General features: G+C 41.1%; 2 protein-coding genes across 3 annotated transcripts; one reads left to right on the top strand and one right to left on the bottom strand.

Annotated features, from left to right (window-relative positions):
- The first annotated feature begins 458 nt into the window (after positions 1-458).
- On the top strand, positions 459-16,043 carry elp1 (elongator acetyltransferase complex subunit 1). Of its 2 annotated transcripts, XM_072668894.1 has the most exons (37): positions 460-570; positions 837-1,001; positions 1,447-1,599; positions 1,717-1,798; positions 1,923-2,003; positions 2,099-2,184; positions 2,616-2,715; positions 2,796-2,886; positions 3,045-3,168; positions 3,856-3,949; positions 4,068-4,298; positions 4,404-4,574; positions 4,728-4,812; positions 4,925-5,086; positions 6,253-6,359; positions 6,629-6,732; positions 6,825-6,878; positions 7,111-7,216; positions 7,425-7,540; positions 7,989-8,062; positions 8,223-8,301; positions 8,398-8,477; positions 9,056-9,202; positions 9,814-9,899; positions 10,356-10,504; positions 10,794-10,917; positions 11,015-11,112; positions 11,406-11,607; positions 11,956-12,017; positions 13,217-13,279; positions 13,389-13,449; positions 13,555-13,668; positions 14,021-14,132; positions 14,392-14,519; positions 14,966-15,117; positions 15,739-15,817; positions 15,913-16,043. In XM_072668894.1, exons 2-37 carry the CDS (start codon positions 852-854, stop codon positions 15,978-15,980), a joined length of 3,975 nt encoding a protein of 1,324 aa, XP_072524995.1. In that variant the 5' UTR covers positions 460-570; positions 837-851; the 3' UTR covers positions 15,981-16,043. The 2 variants fall into 2 exon arrangements, with proteins under 2 accessions (XP_072524985.1, XP_072524995.1); XM_072668884.1 differs by having other exon boundaries at positions 459-1,001.
- A 1,034-nt stretch (positions 16,044-17,077) lies between these two features.
- smu1a (SMU1 DNA replication regulator and spliceosomal factor a) lies at positions 17,078-23,346 on the bottom strand. The gene is made up of 12 exons (XM_072673610.1): positions 23,243-23,346; positions 21,926-22,136; positions 21,604-21,756; positions 21,232-21,342; positions 20,916-21,044; positions 20,238-20,357; positions 19,994-20,110; positions 19,726-19,853; positions 18,433-18,559; positions 17,905-18,072; positions 17,601-17,753; positions 17,078-17,464 (listed from the first exon to the last, which is right to left on the bottom strand). Exons 1-12 carry the CDS (start codon positions 23,266-23,268, stop codon positions 17,366-17,368), a joined length of 1,542 nt encoding a protein of 513 aa, XP_072529711.1. The 5' UTR covers positions 23,269-23,346; the 3' UTR covers positions 17,078-17,365.
- Positions 23,347-27,493: the final 4,147 nt, after the last annotated feature.

The following is a 27,493-nucleotide window of genomic DNA, read 5'->3' as shown; positions in this document are numbered from 1 at the left end:
ACAGTTGGCTAGTTAGCCAGCCAGCCAGCTGTGTGTAGTGCTGTGAATCTAGTCGAGGAGCTGACGGTCTGTTAGGGAGATTTGTGGTTTAGTTTCTTACTTTGACAAAACATACAGGCTGCAGTTAAAAAGAAAAAAACGATCTATTTTTTTTCCCTTTTGACATAGTTTGACCTGTGCGTCGCATCGTGTCCAGTTTTCACGATAAATGGACCAGCACTAATGCTTTAAATGGCTTGGAGTAAAATATCTTCACATTGTCTTCACCGCTTTCACCACTTAAAGTTAGTTAGCTAGCAGTTTATGCGAATTGACGTAGAATATTCGTCCTCTTCGTAGATTTGGTGAAGTAAATTGAATGAATTAATGAGCCTCACACAAGTGTCAGATTTGGCTCCAGAGACTGGGTGTTCAGTTCCCCTCCCTGTCGAAAGGGGCGATGTTCAAAAAAGACGACTGCATTTCTGTTCCGTGGCCCGGTGAAGTAGCTAGCTAGCTATATCGATGGTTTTTCAGAGTTGACAGCGTGCTTGTGTTTTCATGCCTCAAATGGGTTTCTTTTCCTAAAAGGTAGCTAGCTAGCTCTCATCATTCTTTCCACTGTCTTTACTTTTAGCAAACGAGCAAACAACGCCAACAGATTAACGTTAGCTAGCTGGCTGCCTCGGGCGTGTTGTGTTCACTGGCCAGAATCCGCGTCCATAGAGCCTCTCAGTGTATGGATGCTGACCTGGCGTCTCACATTGGCAGTACTGTAGCAGAAAACTCTTAAGAAGGATTGTATGTACTATTGTATGTGTGTTGTTAACCAGCTGGCTCCCTCCTGCCGTTTACAGTGAACGGAGACCAACATGAGAAACCTGAAGCTACTGAAGTGTTTGAGCTCCCTGGAGCTGCAGAGTCCTGGTTGTCCGCAGTGCTTCTCTGTTAGGACGGACACTGGCTCTCTACTGATCGCCTCTCAGTTCTCCATCACTGAGTATGATCCCCAGACAGGACAGGTAAGCCCACGCTGTAGTGAAGTGTCACAAAGGTCTGTCCTGTCTCTGATGTGTTTTAGATGTGAATGGAGTGCCCCTAATTACATAAACACAGTAAAAGTCAAAGTAGTCCTAAACACACTGACATTTATGTCATCTGCATTATTTAACATGTCTCTGAATATATTGATATATATGGAAATATATTGATTAGTCTCTTCTGATTGTGTCTGTGTTGAGTAAAGTGTCCTGACAAAGTAGGAATGTAGCACTGATGTCCAATAAAAAACATGTATCTCCCTTTTTGTAAATAATCCTGGATTAATAGACTAAAAGAAAGGCCCTGTATGATTTGTAATAAGCTCTTTACTTTGACTTCTATTCAAAGTCACCATTTTGGAGATGCATGTTTTTCATTGGGCAGCAACTGTATGTAGATCAGACATCACACTCTTTTCATGTTTAGGTGGTGAATGAGGTCTCCTTGACTGCTGAAGACTATCTTCCCGAGGATGGTGAAGGTGTTGTAGTGGGTATTCAGGACCTGCCAGATCAAGAATCTGTCTGTGTGGCCACTTCACGTGGTGATGTCATTTTGTACAACCTTAGCACTAATCAGGTACGTTTTCTGTCATCTCTGCTTGCTGCTCATCTCACAGTCTTTACAGTCTCACACACACACACACATATGTCCTTTATGTTCAGTGTGAACTGAGATGTCGCTCTGTTTGAGTAGTTGGAGTGTGTCGGCACTGTGGACAGTGGTCTGACTGCAATGAGTTGGAGTCCAGATCAAGAGCTGGTGACATTCTGCACAGGTAGGTACCAGTGAGCGAGGTTCATAATGAGACCCTGTACGTTCACTACATCTACAGTGGTGTTTAATGTGGATCGTGTAGGTGTTTTGTTCAGTTGTATCTTTGTATTGTGTCTGTGTTTCAGGCCAGGAGACGATTATCTTGATGACTAAAGACTTTGAGCCCATAACTGAAGTGGACGTTCATCAGAATGAGTTTGGGGAAGGTGTGCTGCATAAGCTGTAGACCACAAGCTTTTTTTTCTCCATTTAAAAATAACCCTTATGCTAATGGTAGACTGATAATGGTCTTGTGTATCAGGTAAGTTCATCACAGTTGGATGGGGGAAGAAGGAGACTCAGTTCCATGGCTCTGAGGGGAAGCAGGCTGCTCAGAGGAAGGTTGCCGTAAGTCTTCATGCTTTGCACATTTTTTTTCTTGTGTATAATAGTAAAATAGTAAAATGATAAATGGTTGATTTGCCTCAAAATGCACTCAGAGAAAGTGTCAAATGTATAGAGTGTAACCAGTATATCATCTCATAATAAATTGGCATAAATAAACCTTCTGTGGGATGTATCCACTGTTGTATAGAAGAAGAACAACAGAACATATATTTTTAAAAACTATTTCTAGTGGTCCGTTTCTCATGAAATGTTCACACAATATAAAGTTTGGCAAGTGAATGTACATGAGATTACGATTTTTGGACGTGATGGTATGAAAATGCAGATGAACACAATTCTGTTGCTGTTTCTCTTAAGCGCATTGGTTGTTGTAGTGTATAGTAGTTCTGTTGCTTATGTGTTACAAACATGCATATCATGTGTTATAAAAGCAAGTGCAGCCCGCTGTGCCATGGGATGATCGCAAGCCGAGGATTACGTGGCGAGGTGATGGACAGCTGTTTGCTGTCAGTGCCATCTGCCCTCAGACTGGTAGGTGTCTTCCTCTTGCATATAAAGAAAAAGAAAATTGTTGAGCATAAAAGCAATATTGAGGTCTTTTGTTATTTCAGGGGCCAGAAAAGTCAGAGTGTGGAACAGAGAATGTATCCTGCAGGCGACCAGTGAGGCTGCCAATGGCCTTGAACAACCTCTCTGCTGGAAGTAAGAGATTTTAATATTAGGGTAGACAAATGGTGATCTGTCTATGGTGATGTTCATGTGATTTGCCTTGCAGGTGTAATGTGTCCCATAAACTGACATTCGTTAATTAGTGTTTTTTGTGTGTTTTTTTGCTAAACTAAATTGCATTCATGTTTTAGACCCTCAGGAAGCCTTATTGCCTCTACTCAGCGGCACCCTAACAAACACAGTGTTGTCTTTATGGAAAAGAATGGCCTGCTTCATGGAGAATTCACTCTGCCCTTTGCTAAGGAGCAAGTCAAGGTAGATCACTTGTTTTTCCACAAAAATAGCTCACCAAGTCACAAAATCACATTTGTATTTAATGGTGGCTGTAATATAGCACTGTTTTGAAGCAGGGATTTAACTATAATGCTTTATTAAATATTTAATGTTATTCTTCAATTTGTGAATAGTAATTATTTTCCATTTTCAGTTTTTTTGAGAAATGAAAATGGTCAGATATGTTTTACCCTTTTTGCAACCCTATAATTTTGCCTCAGAATGAAACATACTGATTTTCGTTTTGTGTTGGGCATGTGAAAACTGTAACAAAAACACTATAATAATTTTTGTAATTATTGCTGAGTCTTACTGTGCAGTTTTGCTGTTCTCTCTTTGTCCTCTCAGCATGGTGTGTGGTTAGTTAGCTAGATTGTAGCCGGCTGGCTTGGTTAGCTGTTGGCGTCCACTCGCTTCACAACGTCCACAAGGGGCTTCTCTGTGCTGACCCTTCTCCCTGCTCCAGTTGCCCTAGCATTAGCTAGCCTCGCTTTCATATTCTCCTGATGTAGCTGCTGCGTTTAGCTGCTGGCTGGTTGTGTGTACATTTTGGGGGGCATAAATATAAAAAGTTAAGACTGTTACATAACAGTCTTTTTTACAGCTTTTTTTACAGCTCTCTTTTCAATGAAGAGACAACAATGTTTAAGATGATTCTTTGTGTCTCAGGTGAAGGAGTTGCTTTGGAACAGTGACTCCTCAGTGCTGGCTGTCTGGCTTGAAGACATGAACTCAGGAGAGGACAGCAACTGCAACACATACAGTGAGAGTCTTATTAAACATTCACTCAGTTTTACTTACAATCCACAGGTCCACTGGTTACCTTCCCATATCTGCTAGTGGTAGCTTTGTCTGAAATTACTGACTCTCTCTACTTGTAGTTCAGCTGTGGACAGTTGGGAATTACCACTGGTACCTAAAGCAGAGTCTACATTTTGGAAATGAGCCCTTGAAGGCCCCAGCCGGTGTGTTCTGGGACCCAGAAAAACCCCTACGTATGCACTTGCTGACTCGAGGCTGGGCCAGCTACACCTATGACTGGGGCTGGTGCACAGACCGCAGCCCTGGAGATGATTCACAGGACAAAGCCAATGTGGCAGTGATTGATGGAGGTGAGAACCAGTGACCAAAGCTTCATAGTAATTAGAGTTTAGGGTTGTGTTTTGACTGCTTTATAGGATGTCTCTACAGATCTACATATCTCTCATATTTTACAGATAAAGTTTTAGTGACAACATTTCGGCAGTGTGTGGTGCCTCCACCTATGTGTTCCTATGAGCTGCAACTTCCTGCTGCTGTCAACCTGGTCACCTTCCACTCACAGCCTCAGAGGACCAATGAGCTTGCTGTGTTAACAGCTAGCAGTCATCTACATATCTACAGTCGAGGTGCAATGACTAGAAAATAAGCGTATAGGATAAAAACTACTGCTTCTTTCCCCTCATTGCTATAACTCTGTGGTGAGGGTTAATGGATAAATATGCACTACTTTTTGATGTTCTTATTAGAGTGAATGTAAGGCTTCTCATCTTTTGCTTCAGGCACTGAAGATGCAAGTGGAACTTCTACTGGAGCACCTGGATTTAGAGTTGTCTCTGAGCCATCTGTCTTACAAAAGACATACAGGTTGGAAAAGACATTAATGCATTTGTATTGAACATTTATTGGCGAGCTATTAGTCCTCTCAGAAAGGTAAGTATGTTTTTTTTTTTTTTAACACTTATTTGCTTTGTTGCAGTGTTGCAGTAGACCAGGAGGGGGTGCTGGCCTTGCGTTTGTTGCTATGGCTGAGGCAGGATGTATTTGTGGCAGTGGTGTGTGGAGTTGGTCTAAACCAGTCACGCCTGATCATGCTCAAACCAGCAGAGAGTGAGGGCTCAGATCACAGGCTGGAGATCAGGTATAGAAATTTCAGCCACTGTCTTTTATCCCCTTTTTTACGTTGTTTTATTTGACTGTGATTCACCTAGCAGACCTGCCATCATTTAACTTGTTACTATTGGAAAGTAAACAGGGAGATAGACATACATTGATGTAGCCTTAAATTGATCACAATATCGTTAAAGCAAGTGTACACTTTAAAAAATACCATTGGTCACATACACATGGACAACAATATTAGGACACCTGTTAATTCATAGTTTTTTCCAAAATCAAGTGTATTAAAGCAGTTTGTCCTGCTTTTGTTGGAGTAACTGTCTATACTGTCCAGAGAAGACTTTGGCACACTGCTGTGAGGATTTGATTACATTCAGCAACAAGCTTGTTAGTGGGATTGGGCTTTTGGATGATCACCACCTCACCTCATCCCCTACTCCACAGCTCATACCAAAAATAGTGGAAGGAGCACCAACCATCATTGCAGAGAACACAGTTCCACTGATCCACAGCTCAATGCTATGGGGCTTTATACTCCTCTGTCCCATTCCTAGGATTGGACATGGTGCCAATAGATTCATGTTTGTCTGCTCCAGAGAGTCCTATTCTATTGCCAGTGCTTTTCTACAGGGACTAGACAAGCTTTGTGTGCATTTGTGCATATGTGTAAGCAATGGGTGCAACTTAAAGTAACTGAATGCATTCATTTGAAGGGATGTCTACAAACATGGACATGTAGTGTATGTTGCTGAATAAGACTCTTGTCACGGTCACAGAAATCTTGAATCTCCAATAAGAAGGAAAATCCTTAATGACTTTTATTTCAAGTCATTTCCTAGTCATTTCTACTGGTCCATTTACTATGAAATGACACAATGTAGAAAATCTGACAGATTCAGATTGTGTCAAAAAGTAAAACAGGTTTAGTGCATATAACTAGGTTATAGCATCAATATACTAGTCTGCATCAGATTGGCATGCACAGTTTGATTTGCTGATAGGTAGAATACACCATGGGCATAATGTTAATCCATTTATATAAGGAATTGAGAGCTAAGTACTGACTTGCTTCCATGTTTCACTATTGCAAAACTCCACTTCAGTCAGGTGTGCCACAATCAGCAGGTGAAACAGAAAAGGCTTTGAATATTGCTACATTCATCTCTACTTTGTCTGTGTGTTTATCAGGTCACAGGTGGAAGTAGAAGGCCATATAGTCAGTCTGTGCCACAGCCCTAAAAGTGACACACTGGCTCTGCAGCTTGAGGATGGCCAGATTAGGAGAGTGAACTGGGGTGAGTGCTGCTAAGCTCCATAAAAGGCTTGGCTGTGGACTTGCACCCTGTATAGAGTGTTTGTGTGAAAGATGACCGATTCTGCATTTAATTGTAATCATCACTGTTGTCAATATCTGATTCATCCTAACACAGTATTACCATTTTAAGTTGAACAGGTAGAACATCATATTAATGTACCTTTGTTCGTACAAATGTTTCTTAATGATTTTTTTACTCTTTTTTACAAACACACTGGTGTTGTACTTAAGTATGATGCTCTTGTTTAGACTCCACTGAGGTGACAGTAACAGAATGGAAGGATTCTTCTGGGTATACTGTAAACTTTCCTCTGCCCTGTGTACATACTGCATTGTGTACCATCAGTGGTCAGGTGGGAGACAATACATTTGCCTTAATCTTCTTACTGTGGGATTATATGTGTGTAATTTAAAAAGGATTCAAGTGTATTTTGTCTCTCAACAGGAGCATTTAATAGGTCTCACAGAACGATACCACCTCTATATTGGTGACTCTGAGGTATGTATTTATTTATATATGACTAACCTAATCCTTTTTTATAGAACCACTGGAAGTCAAAATTCTGAGCAGAACCTTTTCTGATCTTGGCCTTTTAATGCACTTCCTATTTGTCTGCTCACTTGCAGTCTACAAGTTTAAAACTGGTGTATTGAAACTAGGGAACACTAGAATGTATATTTGTCTATGTGTGTTTCTCTGCTTTAGTGGTCACTGTGGTGTTCCTCTGCAGGTGGCCTCAAACATTTCCTCCTTTGTGGTCTATGACGAGTTCCTTTTGCTCACTACACATGCTCACACTTGCCGCTGTCTCCGCATGGCCACAATGTCCCTCAAAGGTAAGACTATAAATGGTCCAATAGCGGGTCTCTTAATAGTGAGGCTTGTTCCTGATCGTTTGGCACTGGCCTGTGTTAATTATGCATTGTGATTCAATCACATTATTTAAGAATACGTCTGCTGTTGTATGTCTGTGACCACTATTCATAAAGCAGGTTTCTGTGCCTTATTCTAAAAACAAGGGCTTTTTGGTCTTGCTCTGTGCAGATCTGAAGGCTGCTCTTAGTTCAGAAGCTACTCAGAATGATGAGAGTACACGTCGAGTGGAGAGAGGCTCCCGCATCGTTACTGTAGTGCCACAGGACACCAGGCTCATCCTACAGGTTACCCCTCAACAGTTTCTGACACCTATGCTTACATGCATATTATTACTGTTACGCAAAAAAATCATGTCTCCAAAAAACAGCTTTACAGGAGAAGGAAAAATCCTTCTTAACTTTCAATGGCAGTCAGTGTTAAAAGATTTTATTGTTCATTTCGGATTGGATTTTTATTGATCCATTCCATTTATCATTCAACTTTTTTCACAGTGAAAAACAAGTGCCAGATTTAAATTATGTCAAAAAGTGGAAAGGTTAAACTAGGTTTAATCTGGGTCCATGAAAACCCGCCTATTGAGTAAATTCACTGGCTTTATAACTTGGTACAGGACATACTTTAGTTGCAGGAAAAAAGCTTATGAAATAATGTTTGGATGTGCCTGTGGGTTTGCATGAATCATTGATGGTTTAAGATGAGATTTAGTATTATTCTCTGTCTCTTATTTCCCAGATGCCCCGAGGTAACTTAGAGACCATCCATCATCGAGCACTTGTACTGGCTCAACTCAGGAAGTGGCTTGATGAGTAAGTGATGTCTCTTTTTAGTACATCTCAAAAATACAAAATATGTCACAGACGTGCTTCAAATGAATCAGGAAAGATGTGCATATAAAGAGTGAGTGAGTTTTAAAATCTGGTCTGCAAGGATTTAAATAAAAAATAAAACTTCATTCCGTTGTTCTAGTCTGAAATTTAGAGATGCCTTTGAGTGCATGAGGAAGCTGCGGATCAACCTCAACCTCATCTACGACCACAACCCCAAAGTGAGTGACCTAGCTGTGATGTCATTTGCTCTCCTGTTGTGATTTTCTTGTCTGTACGGTCTCCGAAAGTGCCTCAATGTTCTTTCATGTGTGCAGGTGTTCTTGGAGAATGTTGAGACATTTCTGAAACAGATTGACTCAATCAATCACATCAACCTTTTCCTTACAGAGCTCAAGTAAGTTCCCCTTTTGCAATTTCCACACATGTAAGTGTAACCCCTCTAACTCTGCCTTTAACATCCGCTGCGAGGGATGATTTTTCATAGCACAGTTTGGTTTAGACTTAGCAGTTATAGTTATTGGCTGTGGAACACAAAGGCATAGGCTATAGCTCCCAGCTCCATCCCAACATACACATAAAAGCAGTGACCAGTACGCAATATTTATTACAATACATGTAATAACAGACTAAATACATCAATAGCGACAGCATGTTATAAACCATTATTCAGATCCTCTCCCGCTCTGAATACAGTGATTTTTATTCATTTAATTAAACCGGTCTTATCACACTGTTAGTAATGAAACCTGCAGCTGATCAGTGTTTATTAAGCACTTACAGTATCCTCGATATGCTTAGAAAAGCATATTATCACAATGAATGAAACAACCATAAACAATCATTACAGACACTACTTTGATGACTAGCTGTGACTCCTACATTGCGTGAGGGGTAAAGGTTTGTTACAGAATGCTAGGTACACATGTAATGTCAAAGCACCTGTTGTTATGATTTGTTTTTATCTCTGAATAGAGAGGAAGATACCATCAAGACTATGTACCCTTGTCCAGTAAGTGCTGCGTGCCAGCCAGCTTCTGGAATTAGAGGAGAAGGAAAGAAGAAAGTGGACATCATCTGTGATGCTCTTCGTTCAGCTATGGAAAAACTTGATCCATTGAAGTATGTTACTTCATCATGAATATTCTCAATACGTTCTTTAAAAACAAAAATTGTGAAAGTTTTTTTTTTTTCTTTTCTTGAAAATGACTTTTTAATGAAATTCTAAAAAAAAAAAAAAATGCCTAGGGTAAATAACATGCTCCGACGAGTTTAGCTGTCTATTGCACTTGCCAGAGGGGCACAAGTTCAAATTCCAGGTCATGCTGCTTTGTAATTAGCCGCTAGAGTCTGACAAAGAGAACAGTTGGCAATGCTCTCTCTGGGTGGGTAGATGGCGCTCATCACTCCTTATCCTCCTAGTGTTGGGAGCATTTGCAGTGGTGGGGGAGCTACAAATGGGTGGGTCAGTTTGCAGTACCAAATTGGGAGAAAAATGGGAAAAATTATTAGACAAACAAAAAAATCTCAAATTATAATATACTTTAATATTGCTTAATAAATCCTTGGACATTGGCAAATGTTAGGCTAGTAGTTGTCTATGAACTTGTTGTCTATAAAATGTTTGTACCCCTATAGCATTTACTGGATGACTGTTTGTTATAAGCTACTAACATAATAACAAATATTATTGACCAGTTTCCAAATAAGTGTTTTGGCTTTTGTCCACACAGATTTTGTTTGTGCATTTTAACATCACACGTGAGGAAGACCACACCAGAACTGGAAATAGCTCTACAGAAGGTCCATGAATTACGTGGTGAGAAAGAGCATGCTTTAAAATCCAGGAATAGACTTGAGTGTGGCGGGGTAATGTATTGTCTGTCATATTTAGTTAAATTCAGATGGGACAAGAACTTTCAGTATATTCTACAAAGATTAATTAAGTACTTTATATTGCCGTTATACTTGCACACTAATACAGTACAACGAAGTTATCTCTTGCTGAAAGCCGGGGTCAGAGCATAGTTAGCCCTGCTATGGCACCCCCGAAGCAAAGAGGGTTAGGAGTCTTGCTCAGGTGGCAGCTTAGCAGACACGGGCATTGAACCCATTAACCAGAGTGCTTTAACCACTAAGCTCCCAGGGATGCGAGTGATTACTTTATTGTCCAAACATTCATTTGAATCATAATCCCATTAGATTTTAATGTATATTCATTACAAAATCATGTGTGTATACATGACCTGTTTGGTGATGTGTTTTTTGTGTTAAGTGAACCCACCCAGTGCAAAGAATGCTGTAAGTGCAGAAGAGGCCCTGAAGTATCTCCTGTTTTTGGTCAATGTGAACGAGCTGTATGAGCACTCTCTGGGAACCTATGATTTTGACCTGGTGCTTATGGTAGCAGAGAAGTCACAGAAGGTCAGTTTGTATGCTTATATGCACATATTATTGCTGTCATGTAAAAACCTTGTCATCTCCATCTCCATGTTACCATTTTCCCCTTATTGACGTGAGGGGAATCTGGCAGTTGTACTTTACATTGTGTCATTTTCATAATGGACCAACAGAAATGCTCCAAAATGACAATGTTTTTGCATGACAGTGATGATATGTAAGTCATACACCTACGCTTGTAGGTTTCTGTTGGGTAATTGATCATCATCACAGACCTACACCCCTTTTACTCTGCCACTCTGATCTCTTTTAGGACCCTAAAGAGTACCTTCCCTTCCTGAACATACTGAAAACCCTGGAGCCTAATTACCAGCGCTATACCATCGACAAACATCTGAAGAGATACAAGAAAGCCTTGCATCACCTCAGCAAGTGTGGTATGATTTTTCAGTCTGTCGTCAGACAGCAGAAAACAAACATAAACATGGCATAACCAGATTTCTCTCTCTTTCTCTCTCTCTCGGTCTCCCTCAGGTGAGGAGCACTTCACTGAGGCTCTAAACCTAGTGAAGGATCAAAGGCTGTATACTGAGGCTTTGCAGCTCTACCCTGCAGAAAGCCAGCAATACAAGGTTGCTTTTGTCTTCAAGCCCTATTAAATAACATGTTCAGTTTTCTGATTTTGCTGACTCCCGGCTACTTCTACTCAGTTTATTTAAAAAAAGTGTTGACAATTGGTCTGCATAAAAGGTTTTGTTAGGGGTGAAATGCAGGAGCAGGTGTTCTGTTGAATTTGTGGATTTGATTGTTTTCTGTTCAGTTAAAGTAGTTTTACTCCTTTACATCATTAACAGCTTGTTTTGGCAGTTGTGTAGCTGCAAGGCACTGTGTCTGACCTCTGATCTCCATGTGATGTGATCTGTAGTTGCTGAGTGTGGCCTATGCGGAGCACCTTGTGGAGCAGCAGCAGGCTGAGCAGGCGGGGCTGTTGCTATGGAGATGCGGAGAGATGTCCCGTGCCCTGCAGGCTTTCGTCAGCTGTACGAGCTGGAGACATGCCCTCGCTGTGGCAACACACATCCCTCTGCCACCTGAACAGCTGGCACAACTTGCCAGAGACCTGGCAGGTAGTGTGTGTGTGTGTGTGTGTGTGTGTGTGTGTGTGTGTGTGTGTGTGCCTTCACAATTCTTTCCTAATAGTGGTTCAGATGTACAAGCAAATTTATAATAACGCATATATGTGTCCTTATGTATCAACCTGTGTGGGTGGCTTAGATTGCATGATTAATATGTATGATCAGACTTATTGGGGTCAATTTAATCAGCTAAGCTGAAGCAGCTAATTTAATAGAGTAAAGTGGAGTTATTAATGCATTATGGCTCATCTTTTCTTTATCTTACACACAGGCTGCACTTTGTTATTGTGTTATTATTAATCTCAGTAATGCAGATGTGACACTAATTTCATGTTTCAGAGAAGCTTCTTGAAGTGAGACGACATGCCGAGGCTGCTCTGCTGTTGGAACAGTATGCTAAGGTACTGGAGGCCCTGCTGTTTTACATTCCATAATTTGTATCCCCTTTAGGCTCTGGCAATTGTTTGTTATTAATGATGGTATTTCAGTAAATGAAAAACAAACAACTACTTTTCAGCATCCCACACAACATTGAGAATCTGTTTGGTTGGATATGGAACCAGCTAATCAAATCACATTTTGGCTGGATTCACCAACTGTTCGATTAACATAACTTCCATGACAGCACCCATAACGGCAAGTGAGAGGCTCTGTAGCTTCTGTGAGTGCTGGGTTAGATAAATATGGACGTACTATCCATATAAGTGGCTCTGAATGACAATTAAGAAAGAGAACTGAATAACAGTGATAAGTACAAAAACAATAATGAAATTGGAAAGTTCAGAGTGAAAGAGTGGAAGAACACTTTCTGTGGCTGGAGGAACGATGATAAGAATGTAACTTCTGCCAAGCCTGTTGTGAATTTTAATGACAGGCAGACAGAACTTAAGTTCTTATTGGGCGTAAAATGTTTAGTATTCCAAAGCACAGCCTCAGCTTTTTACACAGTTGCTCTTAGAAATCAATAAAATTCATTGATGCCAACAACAAACCCACAGATGGAGGTAGCTTGGCTTGTTTATATTGTGCAAAACAGACATACCTTTGTGTTTTGACTAGTATAGTAAAAAAAAAAAACTGAATGGGCGTTGATTGATGGATGATTTTACTATAGCATATGTGTTAATTGAAAATACAGCTTGTATAAATTTTTCTGTCATGCAAAAAAAAAAAAAAATTTCTCCAAGTGCTCCAGAATGGCTGAGAATTAAATCTTTTCCATTGACTTCCATTAGAAGTTAAGAAGGTTTTTCCTTCCCCTGGAAAGCTGCCATTTTGAAGATGAAAGGCTTTTGCAATCTGTGTACCCCTGTTTTCAGCTCCAGTCCTCTGCAAGTCTCCTGTGCTTAACCCTAGTCCTCTCTAAGTCCTGTTTTCAACTCTAATCCTCTCCAAGTCTCCTGTTTTCAGCTCTAGCCCTTACTAAGTCCCCTGTCTAGTTCTCATCCACTTCATCTCATGAAATGTGTGCTGACTGATTAGTTGAATCATGTGTGCAAGAGCGGAACATCCGGGTAAATTACACTGAAATAGTCATTTATGATGGGTTCATAGTGCTCTTTTCTGCATGCTTTTAAGGACTGTGTGTCTGTGTTTGCAGGACTCTGAGGAGGCTATCTCCGCTCTGATAGAGGGAGCTGCATGGGAGGAAGCCCTCAGGCTAGTGAGTAATCTTCTGAGTCTGTCCTTACATTTTATTGATTTATTTATTTCTGTGACTTAGAGGTCTTCAAGCTCGAATGTCTGACCTATTGCTCATTCCACTGTTTCAGATTTACCTTTACAGCAGACAGGACATAACTGAAACCCATCTGAAGCCTGCCCTTTTGGAAGGTACTATAAATTTGCCCTTATCTGACGTTAACTTTCTTTATTAAATTGTTCCATTTTTACCACTTTGTTCTTTCAAACACTGAACATGCTCTTTGTCTTATTTAGCTCACAGTAGTCATTTGGCCTTTCTGGAGTCTCAGAAGGCACTGTTCACACGTCACAAAAACCGTCTGGCTGTGGTGCGAGAGCAGAAGGAGAAGGCTAGACTGGAGCTTCTTGGTAAATGGTCTCCCTCATTTGGTGTGTGTGTGCGTGTGTGTGTGTGCGTGTGTGTGTGCGTGTGTGTGTGCGTGTGTGTGTGCGTGTGTGTGTGCGTGTGTGTGTGTGTGTGTGCGTGTGCGTGTGTGTGTGTGTGTGCGTGTGTGTGTGCGTGTGCGTGTGTGTGTGTGTGTGTGTGTGTTTTCACCTTCATAATTACATTACATAACGGATGTATTGGTTTCATAGTAAATAATTTCATTTGTAGTAGCTACTGAACTTTATCCTAAGTGATACCGGGTCATAGGTTTGGTGAAGACTCATTCTGCTCTATTTTAATTGTCTTTCTTTTGTTAATCTGTGTGTTCCAAAGATGAGGATGGGCCCGACTGTGCAGACGCTGAGCTATATTCAGAGGCCAGCAGTGTTCTCACCGGCAGCCGCATTGGATCGAAATACTCACAAAGCAACTCCCGCATCTCTGCGTAAGTTATATATGGCATATACTTGATTCACATGGTTTTCTACCCACAATTTCAAAGATTTCAAAGACTTGCCCATAGAATGTGCTCCTGCTGATGCATTTTTCCAGTGAAACATTTTTGTGAATATTACTAATAAAGAATATTTATAAACAAGAAAAGAAAACAGTAGCCCCTAAAGAACTTAACCTTGCAGTGTTGCTTGTTAATTGTCTAAGTGGTTCATGCTAAGAATGAGGCTGACTGATGCTCTTCTGTTCAGGAGGTCTTCCAAAAACCGCAGAAAAGCAGAAGGAAAGAAGCACAGCTTGAAGGAGGGAAGCCCCTTTGAGGACATCGCCCTTTTCCATGCCCTCGTTCAGATCATCCATGTGGTTGACAAGATGAGGGGTGAGCTTATATATTGCACATATACTGGCCTATGTTGTGTCTTTGTGACATGGACCATCACACAGTAAGGTAGGTGGGCTTCTAATGTCTCTAATCAGTCTAAAAGCGCCACTGATACCCAGGTCCTTCGCTAAACACCTACGTGTAAAAACACTGCTGCATTGGCTCATTGTTTCAAGTTGGTCTTATGATACCATAAAACGGCTGCACTTCATTGTGATCAACTGCTGGTCAAGTTTCTGGTATGTTTGTTTATAGTGAGCCTTTTTTTTGCTGGTACGATCAGATAGATGGATCTTCTTTTGTTATGTGCTTATTGTAAGTAAGCCTTCCCAAGTGCCAACATAAAGTAATGGTCTGTTCTTTCTTGTCCGTCTCTTGTCTGTTTTTGTTGGTATAGTTTCAGAGAAGGTTTGTAATTGAACTGTTTGCTCTCTTTCCTACAGAGGAAATCCACAGTCTGCTGATGGCTCTGGTGCTGTTTCAGTTTGACATGCTGGCCAGCAGTCTGCAGACAGACTACAGTGAACTGCTCCAGCTCATTGAGAAGGGTATTCCAGAGATCTGGCGTGAGGGTCTTCAACAAAGTCAAACACCAGTAAGAGAGATATACACATTGCACTTATTTTCCTTATATATCCAAAACGTAATGATCGGACACTGTAGTCGTTTTCACGCCTACAGTTTGCTCTAGTCAAAAAAGTCAGTAAATTAGGTTTTTCTCCTTTTTGGTTTTGAGTTGTATTCACACAGGGAAAAATTCAAGCACACAAATGTCACACATGAGAACGTAGTTGTAATTATCTGGGCCATATACCAGGTTAAACACCTGGCTATGGAAGCCATTTAGCTTACACCTGCAGAGTACACCTTCTAGTTTGGTCAGATCAGGGTAATATCATGTTCTCACCAGAGTTTGTTTAGGACAGGACCGAGACTACCACTTCTCAGGCTCTCACGGTTGTTTTGGTCTTCATCCAAGTGCGATTACTGTAATCACACCAAGGGTGAAATCCAACCAGAGTCTGATTTAAATAGACTAAAAAGTGCAGGTGTGAAAACACCCTAACAATCTGCTATGTTGTTAACGTAGCTATGGCCTTTGTCAGACCTGCAAAGTATTAAACAAAGTGATTTACTTCTGCCTCTCAGAGTTTTTTGGAAAAAAAAATCACCTGCTTCAGCTGAATTTCAAATTCTGTGTCTCACTTTATTTTAGGTCACAGGCCCTAACTCAACCGCCAACAGCATCATGGCTTCTTTTCAGCAACCCAGACCATCCACAGCTCACCAGCAAGGTGAGTTAAACTAATACATTCTCATTAACACAAACACTAACAAGCCAGTTTTGTGACCTCTGTATTAATAAGCATTGCGTGTTTCTCCCATTCAGATGCAGAGATCCTCATACCACCCAAGATGCGACAGTCTGTCAAATGGAAACTCTGTATGCTGGAGTAATTGTTGTTGTTCATAAATAAGTAAAATATATTTTACAGTGTATCATTAAATAATATCCTGGAATTGCTCTCAAGCTGGAGAATTTATTTCTACTAATGTCATACATTACTCATGTATCCATTTCTTTGAAAAGAAAATATACTTTATACTTTATGAAACAGTATTAAAACTTCAGCGCACAAAATATCACTTTTGGTAAATAGTCAAAGCCTTCACCATCAAGAACGCTAGTCGATATGCAGTACCGTAGAGAGTGTTTTAATATTTTGTGTATTAATTTTCAATAAATCATCCCTAAGTAGAAGGCAGTGTTTATTTATATATATATATATACACAGTTTCTGGACTGAAGGGAGTTGTCCATTTCAAGCCATTATAGAATTGAGCCACTGCCTCCTATAGCATGTGGACTTGTATAACCTATAGCATGGTTTGTAGCCAGGTTTGCATTAAACAGCAGGAGGTGGCTAGAGCAGCACCAGCACCTACTGTGTGGTAACGTCCTACAGTAACCTTTAGTAGTAGTCAGTGTTACGCACAAAGAGGTCATGAATTCTTTTTACTGCCGAAGCATCTTCAGGAGGATGCGCATTAAGGCTCAGAGGCATTCCTTTGAAACTATTAGAATTTTTTTTTAAACTACATTGCAGAACACTCCAAGTTCAGCATGTTCTTTCTTGTGAGTGAAGGGACTGAATGATTACTCAGCTCAGGTGTTGATGGCTTTTGCGTTTCAACAATCCAGACTTGATCAAACGTCACTTTCACCACCTGTTTTACTTTTTTGGGCTGGAGCAGTGCTTGGCTGAATAGGTTCCACAAAGTAATGGGCCGAGCCTCAATTTTCCATTTTCTTTCTACATTATCAACCCCATAGAGCTCAGTGGGCTGCAAGACATCCCGCTGCTCTAAAGCACTCCACTTACTGTGATGCACATTCCAGTGAAGCGTATTATTACAGAGGCATTCTCCTGAAAAAGGTACATGTCTTCTTTTCTTGGCCTACTTTTCCACCAAACTATTTGTTTTGTTCTCCAAAACACATTTGACAGTCAGTTGCAAGTGTGTATAAGTTGCAAAACATCCACACTAGAACCTTGTGACCAAAATGTTTTAATTGCAAAGGTTAAAGAAAACATTTTACATAAAATACTTGAAAAATATTGACAATTACTTGCTGTCACACGACCACAATGACAAGGGCCCAGAAGTTCAGAGAGGAAACGTCCACATGTCTAGAAGTCTTTTTGTTTGGAAAAGGGACAAAAATGAAAACTCAATCTAACACTCAATTAAAAAAATGGAATATGTACAAAAAAAAAAAAAAAAAAAAATCAAACTTCAAAACTTCTCCTGGGAATATTATTCAGGTCATGGCTGGTGTTTTAAGGTTTCCAGAGCTTCAGAAGGCCATCTTCACTGTATGTGGCGATCATGTTCTGATGAGGGTGGTGAGCAATACCAATCACATCCTTCTCGTGTACCTGGCAGAGAAAAAGAACAAAAAAAAAACCCCACAAGATTAAAACAGTTCTCACACAAATGAAGACTGCGTCACGAGCAACAGCCAGGTTTGAGAGCAGAAACGGCACCAGACATGAAGAGCAAACGTGGGCTTACTGTCAGGGTTCTCTCCAGTTTGCCAGTGACTGTGCTGAAGCAGTAGAGCACAAAGTCCTCTCCTACGCAGTAGATCCATTCTCCTCTGGGGGACAGCGTGCAACACACGAAATCTCCTCCCTCTCGCTTACCAGAGCTGAAACTTCTCACAATCTGCATCAAAGGCATTTTGAGAAAAAATATTTTTAGAATGGGTAAAAATTAAAAGATTAACATTAAGATATTTTATGAACTGCCACATTAATATAAACTATACTATCCATGTGAAGCAGTCAAAGCCTCTTTGGTCTAGACTTGTCCTTACCTGGCCCTGCATGTTCATAATGACCACAGTGTTGGAGCGATTGCAGACTACGAAATGCTCTGGGTTTTTGGGAAGCAGGATCACATTGTTCACTGTGATGTCTGTGCCAGCCGAGGCGCCGAGAGACTTAAATGTGCTGGAGCACTCTGTGGTCTTCACGTTCCAAATCTAAAACAATCCAAATTATGGGAAAAATAATAAATTATATAATATTACATTCTGGAAGTTATTTTTATTCCCTAGTTGAACAGTTCACTGATAAACAACTTAAAGTTGTCAACTAATATATATAGATATATATATATATATATATATATAAAAACAAGAAACTGTAACCCAGAAAGATAGACGATTGTGAAAAATGCTTTTAAAGGTTGTTTACCAATTAAATAAACAAAAGTTTCTTGAAGCCTTTCAAAGGCTTTTCACAGAAACAATGTGTGTTTTTTCTATGCCATTGCTCAAAAAACCTTTTGTAACCGCTCACTGTTAACAGTGCACAGGACGAGCAGATTCGAAAGCACATACCTTCACTGTTCCATCAGAAGAAGCACTGATGATGTGGTGGCCATCAGGCGTGAATGTGGCTTCATTAACGAATGAGGAGTGGCCTCGGAATTCCTTCAGAGACTTGCCTGATTTTAGCCCATGAACTCTGAACACACAAACACATTTATAATAAACAAAAGAAAATTAATAATCAGAGCCCCTGCCCAGTCATACATGCACTTCTATCCAGGTATTTATCAGTAATTAAATGGGGAGGGGGGGTGGAGTCAAAATCCTTTTAAAGCTGACAAGTTAAGAGTGTAATTCCCTTTGACCCTATTTACACCTAGTCACTTCATGTGTGTTGCGAATCAGGATTACAGCTAACTGGATAATATAAGGCCAAGCCACATAAAAATGCATGTGTAAGACACATTTAAAACCAATACAAATTTGATCACTTAAACCGCTTAAGGAAGTGGTCCAAGGTGCAATCAACAACTAAAACCCTTCCCAGTACAACCGAAACAGCACAACAACCGAATCTGCATATTTTCTTCCACACAGATTTTAGTCTTGACTAACTGGAGATGCAGCTGACTACAGAGTGTAAATGTACGTGGCCAATATTTTTGTATCGGAATACAATAAAGATACAAGTCACATAAAATGACCAGGTGTAAACAGGGTCTTTTACACAACTGCTGTAAATACAAACCCTGCTTTAAGTGCCTGCTCATGGACAGCTGTAAATGTGCAATTGTGGACAAGCTGGGAGATACAGAATTGGCAAAGAAGTGACAGAAGCCATTCTTCTTATTGAGAATGTGATATATATATATATATATATATATATATATACACTACATTATGTTGATTTAACTGGAAATAAATCCTGATTAAAGTCTAGATTACAGCCAACTAATTAGTTTCACCACCACAGTTTAGTTTGTGCTGAGCAGGTCACTGGATGTTCACCATGACCTTCATTGCATATATAAATGCATGCATCCCTAGTAAAATACAGTTTAACGGCTGCATGTGTGAATGCTGCAAAGTGTGTCCTGCTGATGTGCTGGAACTGCAGTGGGAATGTGGCTTAGACTAAGCTATAGTATGGCTTTTCTGTCTTAAGCAATAGGTATCAGTATCTGTGGTAATTTGTATGAGTTTAGCCTTCACTCTTTGAACATTTCTCAGGCTGCTCTGGATAAGAGTGTAAAATGTATACTGTGTGATTATTTATGCTTTCGATTTAACGCCTCCTTTGCCACGTAATCCTATCTAGTAGAAAGGGAACCACTCAAGAGTGTGTATGTGATACACACGTACCTGATGGTCTGATCGAAGGAGGCCGAAAGGAGCTGACTGCTGTCCTTAGAGAAGCTCACACACGTCACACCTTTACTGTGAGCACGCTCGAACCGGCGCAGACACTGACCACTCTGGATCTTCCATACCTGCATGCACACACAAATGTACAAAAGGGGATACTCCGATATATTTATGTACACATGACACTGTCCTTTAATTATTTAAGATAGCAACCACTTTAAAACACATGTACATAAACGGTCCCACTGCTAGGCAAGAGGCAGACCTTTATTTTTCCGTCCTGAGCTCCTGTGGCCAGCATCTCTGTATCTCTGCTGAAACACATGCACAGCACAGCATCGTCCATCATCATAAAGTTATCCTGTGCCTGGTACTTCAGATCCTGTGGAACGGAGAAATCATATTAAACAAGGAAAGCCCAACCAATACCTCCCTCTGCTTGCAGATGAAGATTCTCAGTGCAGGCAGGAAGTGTACTTTGTGCATAAGCTGGGGGTAGACCTGCGTACCTTTCTGATCTTGCCTGTAGTGAAGTTCCACACCTCAATAAAGCCATCAACAGAGCCAGTAACCAAATACTGACCATCAGGAGAGAAGCGGGAGCACTCCACATGGGACTTTTGACCAAACTGCGTGCACACACAAAAACAGAGGCCAGTTAAATTTATCATCTGTTCACGTATTGATGCAACCAAAGATATTATGTGGAGTTTCCATAAACTTCATGTACTTAACCAAACAGGGGTTAAACCAGGGGTTCCCAAACCTTTTTTTAAGGCCACGGCTCCCCTGGATAGTTTGTCTCCTGATACAGTAAAACGTGAAACTAGGGGTTCTAAACGTATGTTACTTATATTATTATTAATAAATAATAACCCTTATCTGCTCAGTATTTAAATGTAAACCAATTCAACACAAACCTTTGACCTGTTATCAAAAAGAGCAAAGTTTTCCCTGCCATTTTTAGTTTGATTCCTGTAACTTGGATGAACTGAATGAAATGAAAATGAATGAAAAATGTCATTCGAACAGGGGTAAACTTTTGCCAACAACTTTACATATCCCCCTCTAAGTGTTATGAATAATGTATAGTAGTTACTGAATAATAATGTCATACGAGTATTGCTGTTATTAAACGCTGCAGCTTGAGCGATTAACATAACTGATGGGCAAAGTTTCATATGCACCTTGATGTGTCTGCTCAGCTGGGTGGGGAATCGCTCCTCTTCTACATCCTTCACTGCTGCTTTGCCTCTGAACAAATCAATAGTCATACCAGGAGGCAGAAGACCCTGGTGCTGCTGCCACTTTAGAGACTAAGAAAAAAAGCAGACGCATGACTAGAGATTAAACCTTATCATGAATCATAAGATTGAGTTCGAATGAATGAAATACAATAAATAAATAAATAAATCAATCAATCAATCTCAAGTAAGTTAAATATGTCTTTACCAAGAAGAACACATTGAGAAAACAGTTAAATTAGTTACAGTATATTCTCACCTGTCCGAGCAGTGCCATAAGACGAGAGGGAGGCACCACACTGACCTCCCCAGCCAACGCCTGTGCAATGGCTGCCCGCCGCTTTTCCTTACTGCTGCCATCAGGGTAAGCCTATTAATAAAAACACAGACACAGGTGATAAATAACCAATGTGCTTGAACAGCGATATGCAACACAATTAAAAACGTAACAGTGAACCTCTCATATGATTAAAAACTGGTTTGCAATTATTTTGGCCCAAAAAAAAAAAATAAATAAAAAAGATTCGTCTGCTGGATCACAAATTTGCATACTGCAGACATTTAGTACATCACATCCAGTACTGTACTTAAACATCAAACAAGCAACATATTGTGCAGCACCACAACGCACCTCTCTGGGGTCGAAGTAGGAGCGGGCCAGCAGGTTCTCCAGGTGGATGTACCTCTCAGGTTGCGTCTGTTTCAGCATGATCATGGGGTCAGTCTGTCTCAGCAAAGACCTGGCAGCTCCCAACTCTCTCAGCTCAATCAGCTCCAGCACAACCTATCGGAGGAGCACTGGAATTAATCTGCGAGAACAGCTAGAATACATACTGGCAGGTCAGAAGCAATATGCAGTGGAAGATTGCAAGATGCAGAGAAGATTATCAGAAGATTAGATCAACTGAAGGAGAACTCCTGGTTAAGACTGCAGATACATGATAAAACCTTACCTGTTCATACAGATCAATCAGGGTCTTGTCTGGCAGCTTGAGAGACTGGATAGCCTGTAGTACAGTGTCCCAGTGGCCACTGTTGATATCAGCCACAAAACTCTCAATGCTGTCCACTGTATTGAGGGATACGGTGGTCTCCTCCTGCAGCGTTGCAAGTGTTCGATGCAAGTTATTTTCCTTCAAGTACTGCATAATCAGACGGATCACGCTGCAAAAACAGAAATCACAAGTCAGGATACTTTGTTAGAAAATGTCTTGGGTAGTTAGCATGAGGAACTTTAGCCTGGTCAGGTTGTTCATACTGATGGACCAGTCCGTCATCCTGGTAAAACCGCTTAGCCATCAACTTCCAATTTAAACATTCTCTTTTAGGACTGTGTAACTCTACTAATCTCCTAACAAAAGAAACACACTTTTTATGTAATCAGTGAGATCTGAAGACAACAGTGGCTATCGAGCTGCCAGGGTTTAAACACAGCACAAAATTAACCATCAACATTCCCTTACACCATTATGTCTAGTCTACGTAGGTCAAGAGCTGAGCAGGTCAACCAGCTTAACCATCTTGACCAGCATGATTTTTTTTTTTGTATTACAGTATGGACCTCACGAATGTTACTGGCACCTGTAATATTGCTACAATTGGATTTGAGCTATAAATGTACTTTTAACATATTTACAGAAGAACACTGTCAACATGACCTACTTATTCAATTTTAATGTAAATGCTCAGGAGAGACGTGCAAGAACCATGATGGATTTAGACAGCAAATAAAACGGCCATGTTTGTGTTGTAAATAAACTCTAAAATGCAGACCAAACCCCAGAAAATATTAAATGTAGATTTGAAGCAGCTTGCCTGTACAGTTATGTTATTTAAAGATCTTGCATTCATTGCGTTCCTCAGCGTTGCTGCTGTAGCTATACGTTCAACACACGTAGACTAGCGCTAATGCTTCTCCAGCCTCACAGTTAGCACTAGCTGCTGAGCTAACGCTAGCTAGCTACAACAACCATCCGCTTCGACCATCAACAAACAGTGATAGAGACAGACGTGCATCGAGAATTATGACAAATCGCAGGCAAAGACTTTAATACCGCTTTGTCTGATTGAGCTGGTGTTTGATTTGTCAGATCTAGGAGTCTGGGTCTGTGCTAGAGAAGCTAGCACTAGCTAACTCAGGTACCAGGCTAGCCAGCTAGCTAACTAGCCAGCGATGTGTGCAACCTTGCAAAAAACGCACGATATCAACTCTCAATGTAGGTAAAGACTAGAAACCAGAGTCCGAAGAACTCATAGGAAGATCCACTTACTCTGCTGACTCGATTTCCAGAGACATGGTTTATTTTTGAGAAAAGTGCGAGACACGACACGCACTCAAACACAAGACGGACTGAGGTGTATCTGTATTCCTCTGCGCTCCTCCTTGTCCTGAACGCAGTCGCCACTCAGCGCCACCCTGTGTCCACTCCCAACAACACCTCTCCTCGTACCCTTTCACCCTGTTCTTCAGTGCTCAGGACCCCACATGACCACCACGGAGTAGGTGGCTAGCTAGTATTTGTGTGGTGGGTCGTTCTCAGCACTGCAGTGACACTGACGTGGCGGTGGTGTGTTAGTAGTGTGTGTTGCGCTGGTATGAGTGGATCAGACACAGCAGTGCTGCTGGAGTGTTTAAACATCTCAGTGTTACTGCTGGACGGAGAACAGTCCACCAACCAGAAAAATCCAGCCAACAGCGTCCTGTGGGCAGCGTCCTGTGGGCAGCGTCCTGTGACCACTGAAGAAGTACTAGAGGATGACCAGCACACACTGTGCAGCAACAGATGAGCGTCTGTCTTTGACTTTACATCTACAAGGTGGACCAACTAGGTAAGAGTGTCTGAGTGGACATTGAGTGGACACAGTGTTTTTTAAAGCTCCAGCAGCACTCGTACCAGCACAACACACACTAACACACCACCCTCACCATCACCATCAGTAAATATACATATATTCTTTAAAGATTTTTAAAGAATAATAATTTATCATAACTTTAAGACACTTTTGTGATTCCATTCCCAGTGTGAGGTGCCCCTTCCAGTTTATGAGTGCCACAGCTCTGCGTAAAAAGCTATTAGCATGTTCATGTGTGCCAGGTTTGATAGTCCTGAGCCTTCTGCTTGAGGGAAGTCCACACTTTGGATTTTCTCTCTGGCTCCAGCAATATTCTTGAAATCTCTCTGTCTAAACAAGAATGTAAAAACAGCATTAAAACACTCTGGTAAGCGGGGCAGCCCAGCAGGGGGCACTAGCACCCTACAAAGTCTGATGTCAAATTCCTCAGGAAGCAGCATAACATCCAAAACAGACCTAAATATAGTGCAAAGTTGAAGCACATTTTCGTTTAACTACATAAGCTGCACTCCATTCCAAAGGGTCCCAGAGCAGTGCCCTTGTATTCCCTACACACTAATGATTGACTACTAGTGATTCTGTCTAAGTAAGCTGATATGTTTGTTTGTCATTAGTTGCATTTACTTTAAACATTTACTTATTAACTTATAACACTACAATAATCCATTAATTAACATATTCTTTAATATGTAATATGTTATACCCTGAATAGTGTTTTTCAGTTATAAATGTTTGCTTTCTTAGCTGTTCTGTCTGGAAGATTAGAAAGTGAACTGTGATGCTGTTAGTTACCATAATCAATATTATGTAATTATTGTCTCAGGACCATACTGACAGAAACAACTCCCTTTATACATGCATTGGCTACCACATCTATAAACATAGGCTCTAGATGGCATTAAAATTGCAGTTGGATTTTGCAGTCTGTTATAAATGCAAAAAGCCTCATCTTCCAGGTGGCCCCTGTGGACTGCTTTTATATCCCCACCAAGATCAAGTCAAACCTATGCCCTTGCAGTGTCACATTGTGAATGTGGTATGGAGGTAAATGTAATTCTATGGTCATACAACAGGTTGGTGTCATGTTTACATTGTGTTTTATTGCTCATGATGCTCTCAGATAACATGCCAGCTGTCTGAAACACCAACAGGCACGTGATGCCTGATGGGTAAACCTTACTGTCAGCTTTGAAGTTTGAAGTTTCCACTCTCTACGGTTTGGAATCTCACTAAACATGGCAAATTTCCTGTGTAGTCCATTTCACAGGGAACTACTACTCAAAGCGTGTTGTACAAACAGCAGATCTCCCTAAACTAATCTCTGATGAGAAAAAAGAAAGTTTATGTTGCCATGGTGACGCCGCTGTCTCTGAATCACCCACACACTCCTGATCAGGCAGGCAAGTTTTTGTAGCTTTTATTTATTTATTTATTTGTTTATTTTTCAAATGTAGTGTAATGAATGAATGCATGTGCAAGTTAACATCAAATCTTGCATTTGTTGTGCAAAACAAACAAACAAACAAACAAACAAATTAGTAAAAAAAAATACTGTGTATTACTTTTATCAACAAGGCTTGTCCCTGTATATGAAATAGCAGTATACCCCCCATAATAAGAAGCTTAGAAAAAAACAAACACAGTGAGAGAGAGAGAGAGATTGTGTGAGAGTGTAACTCTCTCTGGAGCATCTCTCAGTCTTCCAAACACAGTGTCAGCACTCAGGCTCCAATAACTATAAACACTATAAAAGCCTCTCTATGGATGTGCGATTGCTCCTCCAGCCCGCGTGCTCCTCTCCTCCTCCTCTCTCGTGGCCAGTCTGTTGCTGATGTAATCAGCTGCACCTCCCCGCTGTGTCCAGTAGGGGGAGCGCGCGGGGCGGCTGGAGGCAGATCTGGCTTTATTGCAGTGAAGGTCTTTCAAGGTTAAACATTTATTGCTGCATCAGTCTCTCACACTGCTCCTTTAATGCAGCGGGCATATTGCTACCCAACAGCACCCACAGCAGTAAACCAGACCGCTCATAGCAAAAAAGCCCACCGCCTTGATTTTAGACTTCACCCTCTGATATAACAGTACAACGAGGACTGCCAGGTCTGCAATATGTCTGCTGAAATATGCTAAAGTCGCTGTCTATTTTCACAGTGTGCAATCTCCTCAGACAGCATTTAAATACGGAAGGCCATAAATATCCTGCTGTAAATCCCACAGTGTCAGTGTACACTTCCTCCTGCTCCCCTGGAGGACGGTGTGGGCTACACGCACTCCCAGCTTGGTAAATTCCACCTCGGTGATGTGGGAGTTCTTCTCATCGAGAAGAAGGTTCAGATTATGTTCGTACGTATTAGTCCAGCTCTGGCTAAGCCATGTTTGTCTTACTGTTACAGATAGCACCAATCCAGCACTGGGTATCGATATTGGGCTAGTGACTGTGATGTGATCCTGTAACAAATCTAGCCTCCAGATTAAACATTGCGAATCAAACGTCAAGTTCTGCTCCTGCAGACTATATATGTGGTGTCTCCATGCTTCGCTGCTTCAGCGGTTCACTTGGTGGCATGGCGGGTACAAAATGACGAGTACATGGTAAAAACAGCACTAAAATGGAGTGCATATGTTCTCATTGGGACGATGCTCAAAGATCCCATTATTAGCACAATTACAAACATTGCTATGTTGCCAATAGTGTTGAAATAAGGGAACCTACTTAGAAGTAAGTGTGTGACTGTGTTTGGGGTGCGGAAATGCTCAGATGTCATTTTACAACCCATTTTTTTTCTACGTCTTCCGTACCTTTTGTCAGGAAACGCAGCTGCACCATATTGTTGTTGGTGTTTTTTGGCATTGACTCCATAAGGCCTATCTTGACTCCTAGTTATCCATCCAAATTCTTGTCCACCTTTTGTGATCAGGGTCGTAGTGAGTCCGGATCCCTTCCGGAATCATTGCGTTAAAGTCCAATGGGTGTTTGCAGGATACTACAAACACCCGTTCACTTACACCTAGGGGCAGTTTGGCATAGCTAATGAACCCACTTGGAGAAAACCCATGCAAACACACCACATTTTCCACAGAAAGCGACCAGAGCAGGGAGCAAAACCCACAACCCTGGGCTTTACCTGCTGCCCCACCACAAAGCAGTCAGGTTTGGAAAAGATACCCCTATAAAGGTGATTGTGGCGTACCTTCAGTGTACCTTCATTTACAGATTTGTACTCTTTTCTGTATTGGTCTTGGTAATAGTAGTGGACAACAAGTAGCACTAGATCTTCCTTATTTGTTATCCTATAGAATGATGCTGGAGGAAAGTATGTGCAGTAGGTGGCAGTGGCCTGCTGAAGACAGCTGAAGCAAGTCCAGCCTTGCTGATGAATACTGGTCAGTTCTGCTGTTCATTAAAGCGAGGTGGATTAGCTTGTGTAAACCAGGTTCTCTCTAATCGCAAGAAGGCGTGGAACCTCAGCGAGGAGGTTTGGTGGGATGGAGAAATGTGTGGACAGCAGACTGTTTCATGTTGCCGCACAATTATGTCTCAGAACTAACAAAAGCCTGGGAAGGCTGGCTCGAGATAAAGAGCTTAGTCAAGAATGGAACTGCTTTGGTAAGCTAATGTGTTAATGGATGTAGAGTGAGAGAAACACAGAGAGAGAGAGAGAGATAGAGAG

The sequence above is a fragment of the Salminus brasiliensis genome, chromosome 2, assembly GCF_030463535.1.
Source record: "Salminus brasiliensis chromosome 2, fSalBra1.hap2, whole genome shotgun sequence".
Classification (NCBI taxonomy): domain Eukaryota; kingdom Metazoa; phylum Chordata; class Actinopteri; order Characiformes; family Bryconidae; genus Salminus; species Salminus brasiliensis.
This window is presented reverse-complemented; position numbering and strand designations above follow the sequence as displayed.